We start from the raw sequence: 20,238 nt of genomic DNA, 5'->3' as shown, positions 1-20,238 counted from the left end.
TCCTAGATGTGCTGGAATTGAGCAGTTGCTGTTCATTGAACAAAATAACTAGTCTGAGTACAAATCTTATCTGTGCTATAACATATGATTTCACTGAGCTAATGTCCATTCAAAGTACTACACTGAGACACAAGAAGAAGAAAAGACTGGTTTAGGCAGCAAAGGCAAATGTGACAAAATGACTGTATTTATCTTGACCTCTGTTTATTATAAAAAAAACATCTGTCATTAAGCACATAGGACTTATATAAATCATCACAAGACTAGATTGAGATGGATTCACCAAAGGAGTTCAACATGAATGAGGACTCACGGTCTGAATTGGAAGTGGTACACAACTACACAGACTGTCAAATGCTAAATGAAGAGCCCCTGGATTACTTTGAAACTTCTTAAAAAATTGTATCATGTAATCTTAAAACAGTCTTAATCTCTATTTTAACTTATTAGGAAGCAAACTTAAAAGTATATGTATACAAATAAAATAGATTAAACATTCTAATGAACAATAAAATTGCTTTAATGACATGATATTCCCCCAAAGTACTTTTTAGAGGCTTATATTTGAAAGTTCCGGTCTGGATCTGCTGTTTACTTAAAAAGATTTCAATACTTCTACCACACCTATTTAACAATAAGCTTGTTATTGATCAGTGTCTTTGAGTGCATCTTTATCCCAGTGTATTGGAAAACCAATATCTTTGTCTCAGAATGTAAATCTCAGAATGTATTAAAGTATTAGAAATATGGTCCAAAACTAGAGTTTCTTGCACAGTTCACAGCCCCTTCGCTTAAAAATCTATTGTCTAATTAAACAAAGGAAACAAAGACTAATAAGTAGACAAGTCTGAAAGTTACACTTTCAGCCTTAAAAGTTGTCAGCATGGTATCAGGTAACACAGTTAATCCATTCCTGTGTTCACTGGGCAACCTCTTCCATTACTTGTATGCCATTCACCATCCTCAGCTCCAGAAGTAAAGCACTGGGGTACAAACCATCACGGAAGTGGTGTGAAGGGCTTCTCATTAGATTTCTGCTGTCTGTGAGTGTCTCAGTATTTAAAGACTGAAGAAGACTGGTGGAACGCGCCAGATAGTGGAAGTAATAAAATCTCCATTATGATGTTTGCCATCTGTTATATTGCTTTAAACTCTCATCTGCACTCTGTGTTACCGCCGTAAAGGAAGAGATCACTTATGTCTGAGTAGGATTTCAGGTTTTATTTTGTTTACACACAACAGTATTCTTCCCAATCCCCCATTGTTAATGTGAAGTATTCTTGTTCAGTTGTTTTTGGAAGGGCTACATGACTTCATTCTTTATATATTCACTCAATTCAGAACGTTTCAATTCTAATAAAAATGAATTAAAAAAAATAAAATATGTTTGAAAGACAATTGTGGAGGAGGAGCAGGAAATGAGGGATCTTACAGGACATTCCACATAATTTTGAAAAGTGAGAAGAGAGTTCCTTTCCCCACTGTAGCATCTGCTGTGACTTCTGCACTAATTCCAGGCAAAAACATTTCTTATAGAACATGTTTTTACCCATTTCATAGAAGGACAATTCAGAATTAATTTTATAGTCCACAGTGGGAGACTTGACATATTATTCACTGTTTAAGCTAGGACTGTATCTGTAATTGACTTTCTGGTCCTCTGTAACTGCTTCTGTGCTTTTTGGTCTAAAATTAGGTGAAACAAGTAAATGGTGTATTACTTTTCATTCAGTATATAACTTGTTGGTTCAAAGAGCTCAAAAGTGTCTACATATCTGTAAGACCAATCAGAAGAATTTGGGTTTTTTTTCCCCTTCTCTATCCAAGGAAACAGCTTGAAGGATTCCCGTGCTGGTGAGAAGGAAAAGTCAGAAGGAAGTGAATGAATCCAGGGAAATGAGTGAGCTTTCCTTTCTGTGCTGTTAATTGGAGCCCCAGTAATCTCCAGACTGATAAATTACCCTTTTATTACTCCAGTACCAAATAAAGTGACTATCTTCTCCAGGATGCTAATTTTATTCCTATGTATAGCCAATTAGTCTAAAGGTAGTTCAGGTGGTACTCAACCTGCATCATATCTTGACCACACAACACCATATTCTGATTATTCCAAAAAGGAGCTCCTGAGGAGCTGTAACCTACACAGGAAAATCCAGATCAGGAAAGGACATAACAGAGTATATTATCTTTGCTCAAGTTCAGGAGGCATAAAGTAGTAGGCAGGAGGGTTTTTTTGAAACTTGCTAAAAACTAAGAAGTGGTTAAGTCTGAATTTGTCCAAGAGGCAGGTTGTGTACACTAATACATTTGTAAGAGTGGCACTGGTTACTTTTCTTCTACTCCTGTAAAAATAAGAAAGAATTTGGGCTCTTGTCTATCCAGATGAATAGCTGTAACATCTATTATCTTATTCCTTTTACGCAGGAAATATAAAAGAATGAATTAGAAAGCAATATGCATTGATACTTTGCTGGAAAGTTTGTTTCCCTACTGGTCACTGTGAGCATGAATATTTATATATCAGTTCAATGAAATAATACATTGAGTAAAATTTTCAGAATTAGTGGTATTATTATAAGGTAATTCCAATCAAGACATAACCTCATGTTTTTAATGTAGGTAATTTGTAATAAGTACACTGCTCTGATGTGCTGTGTTTTAGACCAGTGAGTATATGCATTAAATGTTTTTTCTTAACTTAAAACCTTTGAAGGGTTTGAATTCCGTGATTCCGTGATTCCGTGAGTGATTGTGTGTGTTTGTGTTAGTGGTAGGCTTTATCATAATCTTCCTGTTGAGTGTAACGTGTTAATACCACGTAATGCACAGTTGAAAAGTACAAAATTTTGTATTAGCTGACTTTATTTCTGCTTCTGTGTGAATTCCCTTAGCAAATGTTTTGTAACCCTTCCCCTTATTTGTTTTTGAATTAACAATCCAAGCTGACAGTACAGCTTTAATCCCTTACTCAGGTTAAATTCATCACTCAAGAAGAACAAATGTTGACTCCTGACAAAAGATTGTGTTCAAGAGAGAGCTGATACTCTTTAAATAGGAAACAACTGGGAACTGAAATGTCATCATTTGCTTTTTCCAATGCATAATATGAATATGCAGATCACACCTTTTTGCAAAATAAGATACAAGGAAGTTGTCTTGTAATTTTTCTCAGTTTTTACATGGTATTTCAAATAAAATTGCTTTGGTTTTTCTCACACTGCTTCATGTCATTATACTTCCAGCAACTTTATCTGTGCAAACTTCACAGCCTAGTGAAGGTCTATGCATACGAGTCTGCAAGTGAATTTTTACTTTTTGTGGAAATCATTGGAACTTGTGTATCACTGTGGCTTTTTTTATGCTTCAATAATTTATATCATTATGTATTACTATGCTAACACTTGATCATGCATACAGAAAAATCTTTGAACTTCATATGTGTTGACAATATGTAACAGAAAGAAAAATACTGATTTATTGAAATGTAAATTTTCCACAGGAATGTACTGATTACAATAAATCTTTTTCTTCAAAAGATTTTCAGTTTCCCAAAAGACAAAGGAAAGAGAGAGAAGTCTTCCTGTGAGAAGGGAGGGTGAGAGATCCCTAGCCTCCCAATTAGTATCAGCCTATGAGAATGTTATTGATGTGTTATGTGATATCATCAAAGTTGTGTGATTTTCTAACCCAATCCCTTCAAATAAGCCAGTGGAAAATTGGTTGAGGTTAGTCTTTCAAAAACCAGCAGATTATGCACAAGTACATTGTCTCCTATCTTTACCCATTGTAAATCCATCTCTCTTTGGCCCAAAGACTCTTTAGTTATTTGAATACAGCAGGAAAAACTAGAGGGAGATAATAATCAGGCTAAGTCTCTAGAGCTGTGGATAAAGTCATTCACCTAGCATATGGGGGAAAAACAAAATAACCCCTTCACTAGTGTTTGACCCGAATTTAGGTCTTTGTTTTGCTGAAACAGCTTTTAAAAGGTTTATGTTTCATCCCATTAATGGATAAGAACTTTGAAAATTTCATCAAAGGAAAAGAAGACATTGTTTCCAACTCTTAAAAAAAGAAGTGCATCTTTATGCATTTTTTCATACAAAACATTTAAAATTACTTATCTATTCTAGATTAAGGTATGTACTATTAATTTTTGCATGTGAATCTGAGGTACGCAAAACCAAGTCAAAATACACTGCTTGTTTATGCAAAGTCTGGATAATTGGAAAATAATAAGGCTAATATGTGTTACATTTTAAATGAGTTCTGATCAAGTTCTTTCTGAAGTCAGTAGGCATCGTTTCACTGACTTCATAGGAGAATGCATTTTCCAGAGAGACCACATAATGACTTTAGTAGGAATTACAAATTTCTAATTATATTTTAATATTAATAAAAATGAGCATGAGTTTTACCGCAAAAATATAGTCCTTTCAAGCAAATGTGTTTAAATCAATACCTTTCTCTAAGTGGTGATATCTAATCCTCAAAAAGCTGTGAGTTTTTGCTTCAAATACGCATCCAAAAGTCAAGCTATTTTTGAAAAACGGACCTTCCAAAGAGTTGCTTTCATCTCCAGTTGGCCCCATGTGTGAGTTTATTATCTCCAAGAGGTCTTTCTTTAGCTCAAAATTTTGAATTTTACTTTTTAAGTCTGTCACAAGTGAATTGATCTTGTTCATGTTTTGGAGAGGCTGGGATCGGAGACAAAATCAGCAAAGACCTGAATATTTTCTTTGGGAATTTGGCCTGCTCTGTATTTTTATTCCATATTTTAATATCATTTTCTTTGGGGTGAGGCGGGGGAGAAGAGCGCCATCCCACAATTAATGTCTCATTTCTCACAATGTCTGTGATAGCTTTTATTATCCACTTTTGATGATTCTTTTATTCTTCCAGTGTATTTCTACTATACTGACATGAAACCTAAAAGAAAATATAAGAGGTTTTTGGTAGAAACTGACTCTTCTTATTACTTTGAGGGAAAGAAAAAAAAAATAGCTAACCTTCCATGCAGTTTGAAAGGATTATCATATCCTAGTAACAATTCCCTAAAATGATCAGGTTAGCTACTTTAATGTTAGAGTAAAAACCTGACCTTTTCACCACCCAAAATCTTAACATGAATGTTGGAAGACAGCTATACACTACTGTTATTTTTTTTTTATTTTCTTCACAAGCTAATCTTACTTTAATAACAATGGATACAGGGACAGGATTTTTCTTCATGTTACCTGTTTATAATGTAAACATCTGTGCTTGAACTAAGAAATTTAGATGCCTTTTATAGTCACTGTAGATGAATAAACATGTATCACTGGCAATTAATAGACACGTGAGGGCGCAATTAATTAGGCCTATATTAAGCACCTCCATTAGGATGAGACGAATTGTGCCCTACAATCCTTATTTCTCTCAACTGATTGTAAAAGGACTCAAGCTTCAGTAGCTCAAGTACAGATATCTAAAGTTAGTTAGACAAGTCCTTCCCTAAGTTAGGTTCTTTTGCTTTTGCTCTGGTTTAAATTTCATTTTGCTTAGTTTTAGGTAAGGAATAAATATTTTTCAATGTACTTTACAGTCTTATTGTTGAGATCAGTAAAGATTTGTTACAACATAAAATAGAGGGGCTACTTGCAAATACAGCCAATAAGGCCCATAAAATGGAATTCACGTTGTCTGAAAAACCTTGTTTGCTAGGAGAAGAAATCATTCCTTTTTTGCATCATCTATGGTGGAGAAAATGGTTACTGGTGCAACAGAATCTGGGAATGGCTGTGAATCGCATGGTGTGTTTGGTTACCAAACTGTCTTGGTATCTTGGTATGATAAAACAGATGTTTTATCTATTCTCTTTAGATTTGGAACACAGAAAAATAGATGTTAAAACTACAACAAACCAAAACTTTTATGACCATTATACTAAAAAGGAATTATTTCACTGAATTGAAAAGGAACTGTAAAACACTTTTTAAATCTTCTTATGAAAGAATCTTCTTCTTTTTCAAAGTTATGAATCACATCAGACCTTTATCTTTCAATCTATTTTTTAAACAGATTGTAACCATGATAAATGTCACACTTCTGTACACTCAAAGGTAGTTTATAATCAAAGGTAGTTCCTCTGCCTGTCGTGTGCTTCCAGTCTTTATTATGTTCTTTAAAAAAAATCCAAGTCTGTGATCTCCTGAGAGCTCCCTTTGCAACCTGTGCAGAGACTTAAATCAGATTAATTTCATATTTGTGTCTTACACTATTAATGATTATAACTCCAATGCCTTGAATAATCTGCTTCTCAGTAATTCATGTTCAGACCATTTAAAAACTTTTAAATAAAAGACAATCAGTTAATTTCTGTTTGTTACTGAAATTTAGCACTTTTTTTCCCCCTAGAAGTAATCTGTGTGGGATATGTGACTATGCAAGACCCAGTTCTTAAAATCTGTAACATGTATGTGAATATAAATACAAGAAAAAGAAAATCAGCAAAAGTTTCCCAAAGAAGGGTGAATCCATTCTAAAATACTCAGTTATGACCTGTATTCCCTGAAGTAATGTATCAACAAGGCAGCAACCGAGTTCCATTTTCTTCTGCTCTTCTAAAGGGAAGTGGTTAGACATCTGAAAAATTCCAATCTGGCCTACAAATGTGATACATCTTTTCCAGAGTTAGTCTGCTAATAGGCACAAAACCAGTTTTTTTACATTCTAGGAAGAAATGCATGGCAAAGATAGTACAACGGAAAAATTATTCTTTATTCCCTGCTCCTCTTAGAAGGATTCCCCTCTAGATCAGACACTTAGTTGCAGGGGTGGGACTCAGTTGCTTAGACATGCTGTCATTTTAGCAGATCATTTCGGGAGTCTGTTTCAATATATGCTCACTAGTTTCTTGTGACTGTATGAATTGGGTTTCCAGTGTCTATAGCAGGAACTATCTCACATTAAACCTTGTATTGTAGATACCTACATTTAGATAAGTGAATCTGGAAATAAATTCCACTCTGTGTTTTTAAGGGTTGGCTAACTAGAAGAACTCTCTGACAGATGTTGGCCAGTAGCAGTGAGATTAGATGTGCTAAACATGAGTCATTTTTCTTACTTGGAGCACCATTAAGCAGGTTCTGCTCAGGGCCTGTAGACATGCGTGAGAAAGGGAACATCTCCTGCTTCATTGTGATTTACCCAGTTGCAGAAACAGCAGGTTATACCACAGCTCAATAGACACAGGCATCCTTTGTGGCACCATATAGTCACTAGTGTTTTTTGTGTCAAATCCATTACATCTCTGAAACATGGATCTTTTCTCCCTTTTGGCTTCCATTCTTAAGTATATGTTACATGCAGTCATCCCCAGGTAACTGCTTTTATAGTGTAAGGTTAAATTAAAGGCCCCCTGAGTAGTTGGTACATTTCTCTTTCAGACATATGATTTGGGCATGTTATGAACGTTGTGATCCTGGACAGATCATGTGGAAAAGTGTGCCACGTTTCTGGGAAAGGCATGGATCCTTTGTTTTTATTTTATTATCAGTAATGCCCTAAGCATTATGGACATAAGTCAATCAATGCCATTTTTATTCAGGGCCAAAATGTCTCTGAGACCCAACCTGGAGAAGGAAAAATGTAGCCTTGACAACAGTGTTAGACTAAACTAAAATGCCTAAGAATAAGAAACAAGTCCTGAAGAGAGGAATCTTTTGAGGAAAAAGTCTGATTGAGATGACTGAGTAAGAACAAGTCTGAATGGAGAAGGATGTATGAGAAATAGGCAGAAATGTCCTTGTTCACTACCTTTATTGTGTTTGTTCCACCATTTTTAATTTTTTTTCAATGTTTATAGGCTTAAATAGAAATGCTGATGTGTGTAAGATTCCACCTCCAAGGCCAAAGGGTGGATCCTGTGACGAGCTTTAGGACATAAGAAACACAGTTCGGGACATTTGCACAGGTGATAGTGATATAGAAGTATAACACCCTTATGAGAATCTTAAGAGAATCTTACAGATTGCAACAATGACATTTGGAAAACATGTCAGTTGTTAGACAGAGTGGAAACAGCTGTCTGTTAAAAAATACTATTTCTGAAATCAGAATATGATAGTTGTTCTTGAAGGAAGAAGCTATGTATGAGCTAAATAGATGCAAAATAATCACTTAGTACATATTGTATTGATACCTTACATAGATAAATTCAGTTATTAGCCAAAGAAAGAAGGAACTATTAGTTAAGGTGAAGGTTTCCTAATCAAAATGTTCAGCAAAAACTAGTTATAGACAAAAAATATTGATCATACATTGTGACTTACAAAAGTACTTGAGATTTATTAAAACATTTATTGTTTGTTAAATGTTGGCTAGTTAAAAGTGCACATCGGGGATTTCATATTCAATAATTAAATATGCGTGCTCATATATTTAAATGAATATAATAAGAAACTTGAATAAGTTTCCAGTTTACAGTGTGCTAGGCTCTGGTACTCCCAAGACTTAGACACAGAAGACACCTAGACGCACCTTAAATATAAGCAAACTAGGAGCACTGACTGTTGTTCGCAAATTGATTTAGCTGAGTAGGTGGCCGCTGCTGCACACCTTGCCTGTCCTCTGGAGCTGTATGTCCTCTAGCCAGTATAGTTGAACTACACATGATGCTGGACCTCTACTATAACTACTTAGAGATCAACACTTTAAGGAAAACTGAATGTGTTTCTTCTATATGTTGATATAGATGTGGTGGACTGATTCAGCTGGTTACCAGATACTCACCCAGCTGCTCTCTCACTTTCCCTCCTCAAAAAATGACCAAAAAAAAAAAAAGATAAGATGAAACCTGGTCTAGTGGGATGTGTCCCTGCCCATGGCTGGGGCTTTGAACTAGGTGATCTTTAAGGTCCCTTCCAACCAAAACCATTCTATGATTTTATGAAAAAATTTCTATGTCTAGATAAAGACAGAGAGACCACCTACCAATTACCACCATGAGTGAAAAAAGACTCAGTTTGGGGAAAATTAATTTAATTTCTTGCCAACTAAAATAGAGTAGGAGGGTAAGGAACAAACACATTCCTTTCATCACCGTCCCATTTTCACTCCACTTCACTGCTTCGTTGCCAGCTCCTTTGTTTCCTCCTGCCACCAAGTGGTGCAGGGGTGACAGGGAATGGGGGTTGCAGTCAGTTCATAACAGGACTTCTCTGCAACTCCTTCCTCCTCACATTTTCTTCCCTGCTCCAGTGTGGGTCCTCTCCATGTGCTACAGTACTTCAGGATAAGAACGCTCCAGCATGGGCTCCTCTCCACAGGCTGCAGCTTCCTTCAGGGTACATCCACGTGCTCCAGCATGGAGTCCTCCACAGGCTGCAGTGTTGTTATCAGCTCCAGTGTGGTCCTCTCCATGGTCTGCAGGGGATTTTCTGCTCCAGCGCCTGGAGCACCTCCTCCCTCTCCTTCTTCTCTCACCTTGGTGTTCACAGGGTTGTTTCTCTCACTTCCTCCCCTCCCCCTGCCCCTCACTCTTTACATTGCCAGGCAGCATTTTCCCCTTTCTTAAACACATTTTTCCCAAGGCATTACCATCTTGACTGATGGGGCTCAGCTGTGTCCTGTGGCAGGTCCACTGGAACTAATTGTGTCTGGCACGAAGCAGCCCTGGTCTCTCCTCACAGCTGGCCACATAAACCCAGTGCGATAACACCCTGGACACTGGTGTGTCAGGTACCACAGGGGACTCCTCTGTCTTTATCAAGAAGGAATCACTTTTGGAAGTGGGGCCGAGTGGAGAGGTTGAGGAAGTACTCAGCTCACTTTAATCACTTGCTGCTTAATCCAGCCCTGGTCATGGTCCGGTTCTCTGGCCAGCCCTGTGGGCTCAACTGTGAGTCTACTGCTGTACTTACACTGCAGAAAGGGCAAAATCTGGAAGGTCTGGCCAGTCAGATTTCAAAAACTGTTAATTTTTTTTACAGCTCTGTCTGCAGTAAGTTAACAAGTGTATCGCTCCATGAATTTTTATTTTAATTTACTCTTAATTTGATCAGATTTTTAAAAGTAAAAATCAGAGAGAACCTTTTGCCTGTAGATCTGCTTATGTACAGTCAGGACATCAGCTGCTATGCCAAGTATTTTTGACAGATTCAGGACTTGTTCTTTTGAGACAGTCACCAGCTACCAAAATCCCAGTAGCTTCACACTGTGAAAAATGGTCCTGTGATTGATACCTTTGTTAACAACTTCCACAGAAAAGGGAAACATTCAATAGATGCTAGAAATAAATGGTAACTTCTTATGACCTGTGCTGAGCAACAATGGCCCAGGAATGAGCACTTTAAGGCTCTCATCAGTGGACTGAGGAAGTTGCTGCTTCTGCAGTGAATCTCAAGAGTCACTTCTTTGAATGCACCGAGCAAGACGTGTGGTGTATGATGTGATAGCATATATCATAAAAAAGGAAAATATAATATATAATTAAAGAGATTGTGATAAAATCTTTGAATTCAGTAGCATTTTTATGAAGTTATAAAGCCATTTTCTACTGAAATATCAAATATAATATTCAGTTCATTAACAACTCTCATTATCGCCAAATCCATAAACATTAATTTATTTTACTGTGCAGCAATTTCTATGAAATGTAAGCCATAAAACGTAACAGAAAGTGTTTCAAGAGGTGGATTTAAAAAGACAATAATATTTTTTTTTTCTTTTCTAGTCAGTTCTATCTATTGCCTTTTTTCCTCCTTTTTCATTGTTCCTCCTTTTTCTAATTAACTACCATTTGTCATCTTATGTCAATTGATACAATTATAAGTCATTATTTAAGATACTAATAGCCTGAGAAGCAGTTGCCTTGCACATAAACTCTCATGCCCAAATGGCCACTTACCAAAGAGCTAGATTTTAATTTCTCATCATTCATTACTGTTTTGATAATTCTAAACAAAATAACTGAAGAAGAGCAGGTGCTGTTTATTTCAGCTTTTTAGCTTCTGAACTTACCCTTTTAATAGCAATGTTCTTTCACATCAAAAAGGCAATTAATTCTTCTGTATGCCAGAAGATGCCACTGTAGCACTCGCTGACAAATAGCAAAGACTGATGGCAGGGGAGAAGGGTATGAATATTATCAGGTACAGCATGTGATTGATTGCTCCTGAGAAGGTATTACTGTCAGTATCCTAAAAATACAGGGTCTTAATTTGGTAAGAGAATGAGATTCTGCAATATTTTTGATTTAAAAAAAAATAAAAATCCAAGTATTTAGATATTGTCAATTAAAGGATATAGTTATTTTATGGCATAATTTCATTAACTGAAATCCGAGTACAGTGTTTGCCAGTTTGGGTATTTATGTGCTACAACACTGTAACAAACATCAGTATAAACACATGTTCTTTCTCCAAAGGATTTCTCCAGAAAGGATTTCCCCACTGTTTAATATACTGTATAAATCACTTAAAAAAAAAATAGCCTCCTTAGGTTACTATTTCATTTTCTTCTACATCCAGTTAATCACAGAGAGGTTTGGTATCATCTGTCTACTGCAGTGTCATGGTTCTTTTTTTTCTCCTTTCTTTCTTTTTTATTTTTTTTTTAAATGCTGGTAGTAAGCAGTCCATCACTAGCTTTAGAATCTAGGCTTTTCCCCAGGAATTAAAGAAACAGGACAGCCAACAAATACTTACCCAAAAGCTCTGTCTAAAAACATGCTTTATTTTATTTTGTTTTAGGAAAAATTTGAACATTTTATCTCTTGACAGCTGTGCTACTTGCACAGGAGATAGGGGAGAAGAGGGAGGAAGGTTACAGTGGAGACCCACTGATGGTCAAAAAAAGCTCAAATTGACAGTCTATAAAGAAATACAATAGGAAGCAGCACTTTAAAAGCACTTCTTGAACAAACTCTCTGTTAATTAATTGTTTGCCCTCAGATACAGGGTGGTGCCTACATAAGAAAGCAAGCAAATATATTCAAAGTGTGTGTGCATGTATGCTTTCCAGTGGGACACTGAAATCCACTGTCGAATGTGAGTGTCACCAAATGGACAATGAGAATGCATTCTTGCAATTTAAACTGTGCAGAGTTTTCTGCTATGAAATGTGGAAAAAACTTATTAATTGCAAGCAATGTACAATGCAAATTCTCTGCCATGTGTTATCAGTGAAAAAAAAAATATTCAGTTATTACATACAGACTTCATGTCTTGAGGTTAAGAAAGTTTATCAGCTAACATTTAGAGTTTATGATACTTCTGCCTGACTAGAAGTAGGCCCGACTAAACTCTGTGTGGGATTGGGAGAAAGAGGAGGGGTTTTTCAGTCAGTCATGGAATCATAGAATATCCTGAGACCCAAAAGGATCATTGAGTCCAACTCCTGACTCCATACAGGGCAACCTAAAAGTTAAATCATGTATCTAAGAGCATTGTCCAGTTGCTTCTTGAACACCTATAGTCTTGAGGCCATCACCACTTCCCTGGGTAGCTTGTTCCCATGCTTGAACACCCTCTTAGTGAAGAGCTTTTTCCTAATATCCAATTTGAACTTCCCCCGATGCACTTTTAAGCTATTCCCTTGCATCCTGTTGCTGGACACCAGAGAGAAGAGATCCGCAGCTTCCTCTCTGCTCCCCCTCATGAGGAAGTTGTAGACAGCAATGAGGTCACCTCTTGGTCTCCTTTTCTGAACAAACCTAGTATCCTCATACCCTCACCCACTCCTCATAAGTCATGTCTGTAGTCCCTTCACTATCTTTGTTGCCCTCCTTTGGACATATTTTAATATTTTTATATCCTTGTATTCTGGAGCCCAAAACTGCACACAGTACTTGAGGTGAGGCCGCACCAATGCTGAGTAGAATGGGACAATTGCTTCTTTAGACCAATGAGCTACACTGTACTTAATGCACACCAGGATATGGCTGGCGATTTTGGCTGCCACGGCACATTGTGGATTCATATTGAAATTCCCAAATCCCTTTCTTCAGGGTTGCACTACAGCCTCTTCTTCCTGAATCTATACGTCCACCCAGGAATATACCAATACCAGGTGCAGAATTTGGCATTTATCCTTGTTAAATTTCATACAATTGGTGATTGCCCAGCATTTTATTCTCTACCCTCAAGGGAATCAATGGCTTCTCCTAATTTAGCATCATCAGCAAACTTACTTGGTGTGCACTCAACTCCTGTGTCCAGGTCATTGATAAAAACATTGAAGAGAACTGGCCCTAAAGCTGAGCCCTGGGAAACACCACTAGTGACTGGCCACCAGCCAGGTGTTACCCCATTTACTAAAATTTTTTGAGCCCGACCCTTCAGCCATTTGTTCACTCATCATATTGTGTGCATGTCTAGTTGTATGCTGGACATTTTATCCACAGGGACACTGTGAGAGACAATATCAAAGGCTTTGCTAAAATCCAAAGAAACCCATGTCCACTGCCTTCCTTTCATCCACTAGTCAAAACTGATGATAAGTGTTTCCACATCCAGCACATCTGTTCAGCCTGTTCAGTGAGCTTAGTAGCTCCATTGTTAGAAATACCTTTCATCTCTTTAGCTGCAATGACAGATTTTGTCATCAGAATTCAGAAGTTACCGTGTGGAATAAAACCCTGGTCTCTGTGCCATGGTTTTGAAAGGCACATTGGGCACTGACAGGTGTTGGGGAAATTGGGGATGCCTTTCACACCACTGAAATTTATGCCTTCTTAGCTATCTTCATGAAATGCTAGCCAATCACTCTGTCCTTTCTTTCAAATTAGTGAAGGAGTATGCAGGGAGGAACCAGAAAGGATATTTAATCAAGTGACAGAATATTGAACAATTGATTACTATGAGACACAACTACAACTCACATATTATCTGCCTATTATAATTATGATTAAATATTCTTATATCAATTTTTTTGGCTGGAACAGTCAAATGACTTGAATACACTTATGAAATTGGTCTAATAATAACAAACGGTCTCATATGATGGCAGTCCTATGGACTGAACCTTAGCCTTCTTATCAGACCCACCATAAAAATGTTATACAGTAATAGCACATTGAGACTTTTTGTTTTGCTTCCTACCACGGTAACTCATTTTTCATTACTTCTCCATAGCATGTAATATTTGCATCTCTTGATTTGTGAAGCATACACTGTAAAGCTAAGGCTATAAAACACACTTACATTGTTAAGTCACATTTATATAATTAAAAGGCAAAATTACGACTTAAATGCACCAGAAGAAATTTTTTGATGCCAAAAACTTCTTTGCATTTTAACAAAGAAGGTAAAGTAAAGAAATCGTGTAGCCCATCTGTTTCAAACATAGGTTATTCTTACCAGTAGCTACAACAATTTTATCTGCAAAATAGGATTTATTCTACCTTGTATACAGCTAAAAATTTCTGTGAATAAAGATGTATTTGGGAACAAAATGGAACCCCCAAAAGCTTATTTTTATACTAGCAAACAACTAACACAATGGCTACCATAGCCCATGAGTTCCATGTTTACCAGTGTTCAGTGACCCATTCATTATTCAGAAGCACCAAATATTAGGTACCTATGAGTCAGAGTACTGGCTCATAGGCTGTATATGTGAGTGGCTGAAGCATTTAGTATGCAATAGAGAATTTTTTGATGACTCATTGGTAGGGCAAGTGATATTGGCAAGTGAATATTATGTCACTGTGCACATCAATTTTGCAATGGTAAACTGCTAACTTCTGCTTTTACTGCATTGATTTCATCTTTATGTTTATCTATAAAAAAATATAATGGATCAAAAATCATTTGTGATGAAGCGTTTAGTCACAGCTGTGCCCATTTCTCAGTCTTTTCTCATTTTGGAAAACAGCACTAGGAAATATTGTGAAAAAATATTCAAAGTAATTAAAATTAAACACTTTGATGGACCACTTCTGAATATTCCTTCTTATGACATTATCTCCGTTTCATCGTGTAGTGAGTTGACCTTGGCGGATGCCAGGTGCCCACCAAGCTGCTCTATCCTTCCCCCTCCTCAATGGGACAGGGGGAGAAAAATATGACAAAAGGATAAGGACAGGGAGATCACACATCAGTTACCATCATGGGCACAAACTCTACTTGGGGAAATTAATTCAATTTATTACCAATCAAATCACAGTAGGTTAATGAGAAATAAAAACAAATCTTAAAACACTTTCCCTCCACCCCTCCCTTCTCCTTGGGCTTAACTTCACTCCCAAATTCCCTACCTCCTCCCACCCAGTGGCACAGGTGGACGGGGAATGGGAGTTGTGGTCAGCTCATCACACATTGTCTTAGCCACTCCTTCCTCCTCACTCTCTTCCTCTGCCCTGGCATGGGGTCCCTCCCACTGGAGACAATCCTCCATAAACTTCACCAGTGTGGGTCCTTCCCACGGGCTGCAGTTCTTCATAAACCGCTCCAGTGTGTGTCCTTGCCATAGGGTGCAATCCTTCAGGAACAGACTGCTCCAGTGTGTTTCTCCCATGGCGTCACAAGTCCTGACAGTAAACTTGCTCCAACATGGGCTCCTCTCCCCACAGGTCCTGCAAGGAGCCTGCTCCAGCATGGGCTTCCCATGGGGTCACAGCCTCCTTCGGGCACATCCACCTGCTCCAGCATGGGGTCCTCCATGGGCTGCAGGTGAATATCTGCTCGACCATGGGCCTCCATGGGCCGCAGGTGAATCTCTGTTCTGGTGCCTGGAGTGTCTCCTCCCCCTCCTTCTTCACAGACCTTGGTGTCTGCAGAGTTGTTTCTCTCACATGTTCTCATTCCTCTCCTCCAGCTGCTGCTGCACAGCAGTTTTTCCCCCCCTTCTTAAATATGTTGCCGCAGAGGCACTACCACTGTCACTGACGGGCACAGCCTTGGCTGGCAGCAGGTCTGTCTTGGAGCCATCTGGCATTGGCTCTATTGGACACATACCTCCCCCCGCTACCAAAACCTTGCCATGCAAACCCAATACACACTAATATTTTATGAGATTACAACAGAGACACACAGCAAAAGGCAAGAGAACATGCATGTACTTTTAGTTTATTTTGCAGTTTGAGTGGGAGTATTTCCTCTAACATATTTTGATTTTCATAATTTTTAAAGGTCACTGGCAAATAAAAGAAGTCAAAATTGAGACTGAAAATAGAACATCTAAAGACCCAAGCGGTGAGCTTTAAGTGGCTAAAATTAAGAAAAGAAAATAAAAAAGCCCTATTTTATCAAACCTTTTTTATTTCTTTTTACAATGTGTAGCTATTGCCTCATGCAAGGTAATATAGATGTAGGAAAAAGGAAGCAGATTATCTTTGCAACCTCTTTAACTTCCAAGTAGTCTGTTTTTAAACAAATGATTACATCAATCTAATCACAGTTTCCCAAGGCAAAGAGTAATAAAAATGAATAGATTTTTTTCTTTTTTTCATCCTTTTAATTCACAATAGTTACGATAGGGAGACATTTTACAACTAAACCAGTAGTTATGTACAGGACGCCTACTGAAGTATTAGCATATTATATTCTCCAAAGAAGACTTTTACAACACATCAATATAAGACTCCTACAAAGAGGAAGGGGCATATAACATATTTTATTAAGGTTGTGTGTGGTCAATATCTCATGGCATCATCTAGGGAAGCATACTGTTTTTTCAGGCTGTGGTCCTCATTTTTTTTTTACTGTTGGTTTATCAAGGGTTCAGTTTTCACGAAGAATGTTTTTTTTCTTGGATTTTTTTTTTTCATTGAAAGATAACCTATTAACCTGCACACAGATTTTGTCCAGTCTTTGTAGTCCAGGAATTAACTAAAGCAAAATCAAAATTTTAAAATATCAATGAAATTATTAAATAGCATATTTGGTATACTAGCAGATTTAGCAATTAGTAGATCATATGATTCTCAGTATTGATAATGGTTATTTTCATATTAAAATATTAAAAAACAGTTTTCTCCAGTTATCTGTTATTGCTTTTAATGTGAGTCTTTTGTCTTACCATGAAACCCGGAAAATTTGTCTTGCAATCTTTGACGTGTCAGTTTTCATCATTTTATCTTGCTTTATTTCTCACTGTGACCTAAGTATTTAGTGAGTCTTCAGGTTTGTGTTAGTTCATTTTCTTAAGGAAGATAACCTGATACTGAAATCAAGGGATTTTTCTTGATTAATGGAAGTACGTCTCATTGTTTTCCCAAGTATAGTAAGCAAATAACAGATTTGTTTGTTTTGTTCATGATTCAGAACCTCTGTCTTAAAAGTGCTCTATCCCCTCCTTCTTTTTCTGGAGTGTATTAGCAGTATTTTTTCTCACCATATCCTTTGTTTTTCTGCTGTCTTCTTTGACTGTTCTTAGCACAGAACATTTCAGTTTCACTCATCTATCTGAAGCCAGCTACCAGCTCTCCTTAGCTTTGGACACAATCTCACTGCTGTCATGTTTTAAACAGGGAGTCCCACGTGCTGCTTTAACAAGGTTTCACTGAATATCCATTGCATAAATTAACAGCTCAAAAATCAATTTTCTGATAGTTTTGAATTTCCTCCTGAATGTTTTAATGTGTTTTGTTTCTTTTTATTCCATTTTGTTGTTAGCTACCCTAATCCTTTCAAAAGATTTCAGACTTTGGGATCATAGACAAATATAGTCCTCATCACAACACTTTCTGTATTTATTCCCATTCACAATTTTTCTTTTACAAGGAGTGAGAGTAAGGGCAAGAAAGAAAGAAAGCGATACTGCGTACTGTTGTATTACCATGCATTCCTATGTTGGCAACAAGACCCATTACTAAGCCAAAGAGACCACCTCCAGTTTTCATAAACATTGGTTTAAAAAGTTAGGTTATATTGGTCATATTAATGAATTCAGTGACTATAGAACATGCACATTTGCTCTCTTCCTTCTCCTAATCTGTACAAACAAAATAACAGGTTTCTGCCAAGAGTTCAAGAACTGAAGAAAGAGCAAATGGATTGCTGTTCCTTTTTTCACAACTTTCTGAGACAATGAAGAGTGAAAAAGCAGTCAGAGGCCCGACTCTGGGTTTTGTAAAAATGACCAGTTCTTGTATTTTTCTTTTATTAGTAGCGCACTGGGCTGTGAGCCATACAGTATGGAGAATGACCATAGTTAGCTTGTTTGGTCTGAGTACACTTATTTGTATAAAAAGCAATAAATTTTTTTTAGCACATTTAATATCAAATATTGATTTCTCCACTAAATGCATTCCAACTACTATAATTCTTTAATTATAAGGTCCAATAAAAGTATAAATAAATAAACCACTAAAAATTTAATTGAATAATCTGTATTTATTTGAATTATTTTATTCTTTACATTGAAATTTATGTCCTATTTATAGTAGTGTTTTTGCAGTATATATACAATAGCATACATTGACTAACTACATACACCCTTCTTTCTGCCTTATTAAACACATAGAAATCATTGGTATGATGTCTTATAGTGAAAATAAGACAATGCCTGGGTTTTTTAAGTGAAATAGACCTACACTGAACAAGAATGTATTTTGTAAGAGAAGGCAGTCAAAGACTGAAAATGAGAGTTGCTTTTTCTGTACTGCAAAAATTATGTGGATTACTTTTAATCATCTAGGAATGCACAGTGTCTGAAGAAGCTACATAAGAGGAAATAGGCGCTAAAAATACATAAAAGATAATTCTATTCTACTAGCTGGTTCTTGAAAGGAGAACTTGCCATGTTTTTACATTCTACAAAGGTTTCTGTATCATGGTTATCACCACAGGGTCACTAGTTACCTTAAGCAACATGACTAAGTCTCTTGCAGCATACAGGCCTGTCATTCTAACCTCGATGGTGGGAAGGTTATGGAGCAGATCATCATGAGTGCCATCATGTGGCACGTATGGTACAACCAGGTGATCGGGCCCAGTCAGCATGGGTTTGTGAAAGGCAGGTCCTGCTTGACTAACCTGATCTCCTCCTATAGCGAGGTGACCCACTTAGTGGATGAGGGAAAGGCTGTGGATGTTATCTACCTAGACTTTAGTAAAGATTTTGACAGTTTTTCCCCCGGCATTCTCTTGGAGAAACTGGCTGCTCATGACCTGGACAGGTATATTCTTCACTGGGTAAAAATCTGGCTGGATGGTCAAGCCCAAAGAGTTGTGGTGAGCTATATCCAGATGGTAGACAGTCACAAGGGGTGATACCCAGGGCTCAGTATTGGGGTCAATTCTGTTTAGCATCTTTATCAATGATCTGAACAAGGGGATCGAGTGCACCCTTAATAAGTTTTCAGAAGACACCAAGTTAAGCAAGGGCGTTGATCTGCTTGAGTGTAGGAAGGCTCTACAGAGGGATCTGCACGGACTGGATCAATGACCCAAGGCCAATGGTAGGAGGTTCAACAAGACCAAGTGCTGGGTCCTGCATTTGGGTCACTACATCCCCATGCAACACTACAGGCTTGGGGAAGAGTGGATAGAAATCTGCATGGTGAAAAGGACCTGGGAGTATTGGTTGACAGACACATGAATATGAGTCAGGGGTGTGCCCAGGTGGCCAAGAAGACCAACAGCATCCTGGCCTGTATCAGAAATAGAGTGGCCAGCAGACTAGGGAAGTCATCGTCCCCCTGTACTTGGCACTGGTGAGGCAACACCTCGAATGCTGTGTCCAGTTTTGGACCCCTCACTACAAGAATGACACTGAGATTGCTGGACCGCACCCAGAGAAGGGCAACAAAGCTGGTGAAGGGTCTCAAGCACAAATCTTATGAGGAGAGGCTGAGGGAACTGGGTTTATTTAGCCTGGAAAAAATAGGCTGAGGGGAGACCTTATCGCTCTCTACAACTACCTGAAAGGAGGTTATAGAGAGGTGGGGGTCGGTATCTTCTCCCAGGTAACAAGTGATAGGACAAGAGGAAATGGCCCTAAGTTGCACCAGGGGAGGTTTAGACTGGATATTAGGAAAAATTTTTTCACTGAAAGTGTTGTCAAGCATTGGAACAGGCTGCCCAGGGAAGTGGTTGAGTCTCTATCCCTGGAGGTATTTATAAGATATGGAGATGTGGCACTTATGGACATGGTTTAGTGGTGGACTTGGCAGTGCTAGGTTAACAGTTGGACTTGATGGTCTTAAAGGTCTTTTCCAAGCAATCTATGATTCTATGATTCTATATTTTTTTTCTACATTTCCTTCCCCTTCTCTCCTCATGGAAGAATTATGTGTGCACTGTAATTCTTAAT

The 20,238-nt window shown here is 37.6% G+C and overlaps 1 protein-coding gene across 8 annotated transcripts in view; it reads left to right on the top strand.

Annotated features, from left to right (window-relative positions):
- Positions 1 to 20,238, top strand: part of GPC5 (glypican 5) — a 735,781-nt gene that overhangs the window by 397,377 nt on the left and 318,166 nt on the right. For 2 of the 8 annotated variants that reach the window (XM_074563159.1, XM_074563112.1), the window contains one exon: positions 1,828 to 1,955. The exons of the other annotated variants lie outside the window; for them this stretch is intronic. Coding sequence is in view for 1 of the 2 variants with exons in the window: in XM_074563112.1 (XP_074419213.1) it covers positions 1,828 to 1,886 (59 nt within the window). In the remaining variant the exon portion in view is untranslated. Of the gene's footprint in view, positions 1 to 1,827; positions 1,956 to 20,238 lie in introns of those variants that run through there. 8 annotated transcript variants of the gene reach the window in all.

This window comes from Larus michahellis, chromosome 1 (assembly GCF_964199755.1).
Source record: "Larus michahellis chromosome 1, bLarMic1.1, whole genome shotgun sequence".
Classification (NCBI taxonomy): domain Eukaryota; kingdom Metazoa; phylum Chordata; class Aves; order Charadriiformes; family Laridae; genus Larus; species Larus michahellis.
Note: the sequence above shows the minus strand (reverse complement) of the source record. Positions and strands in the feature narration are given on the sequence as shown.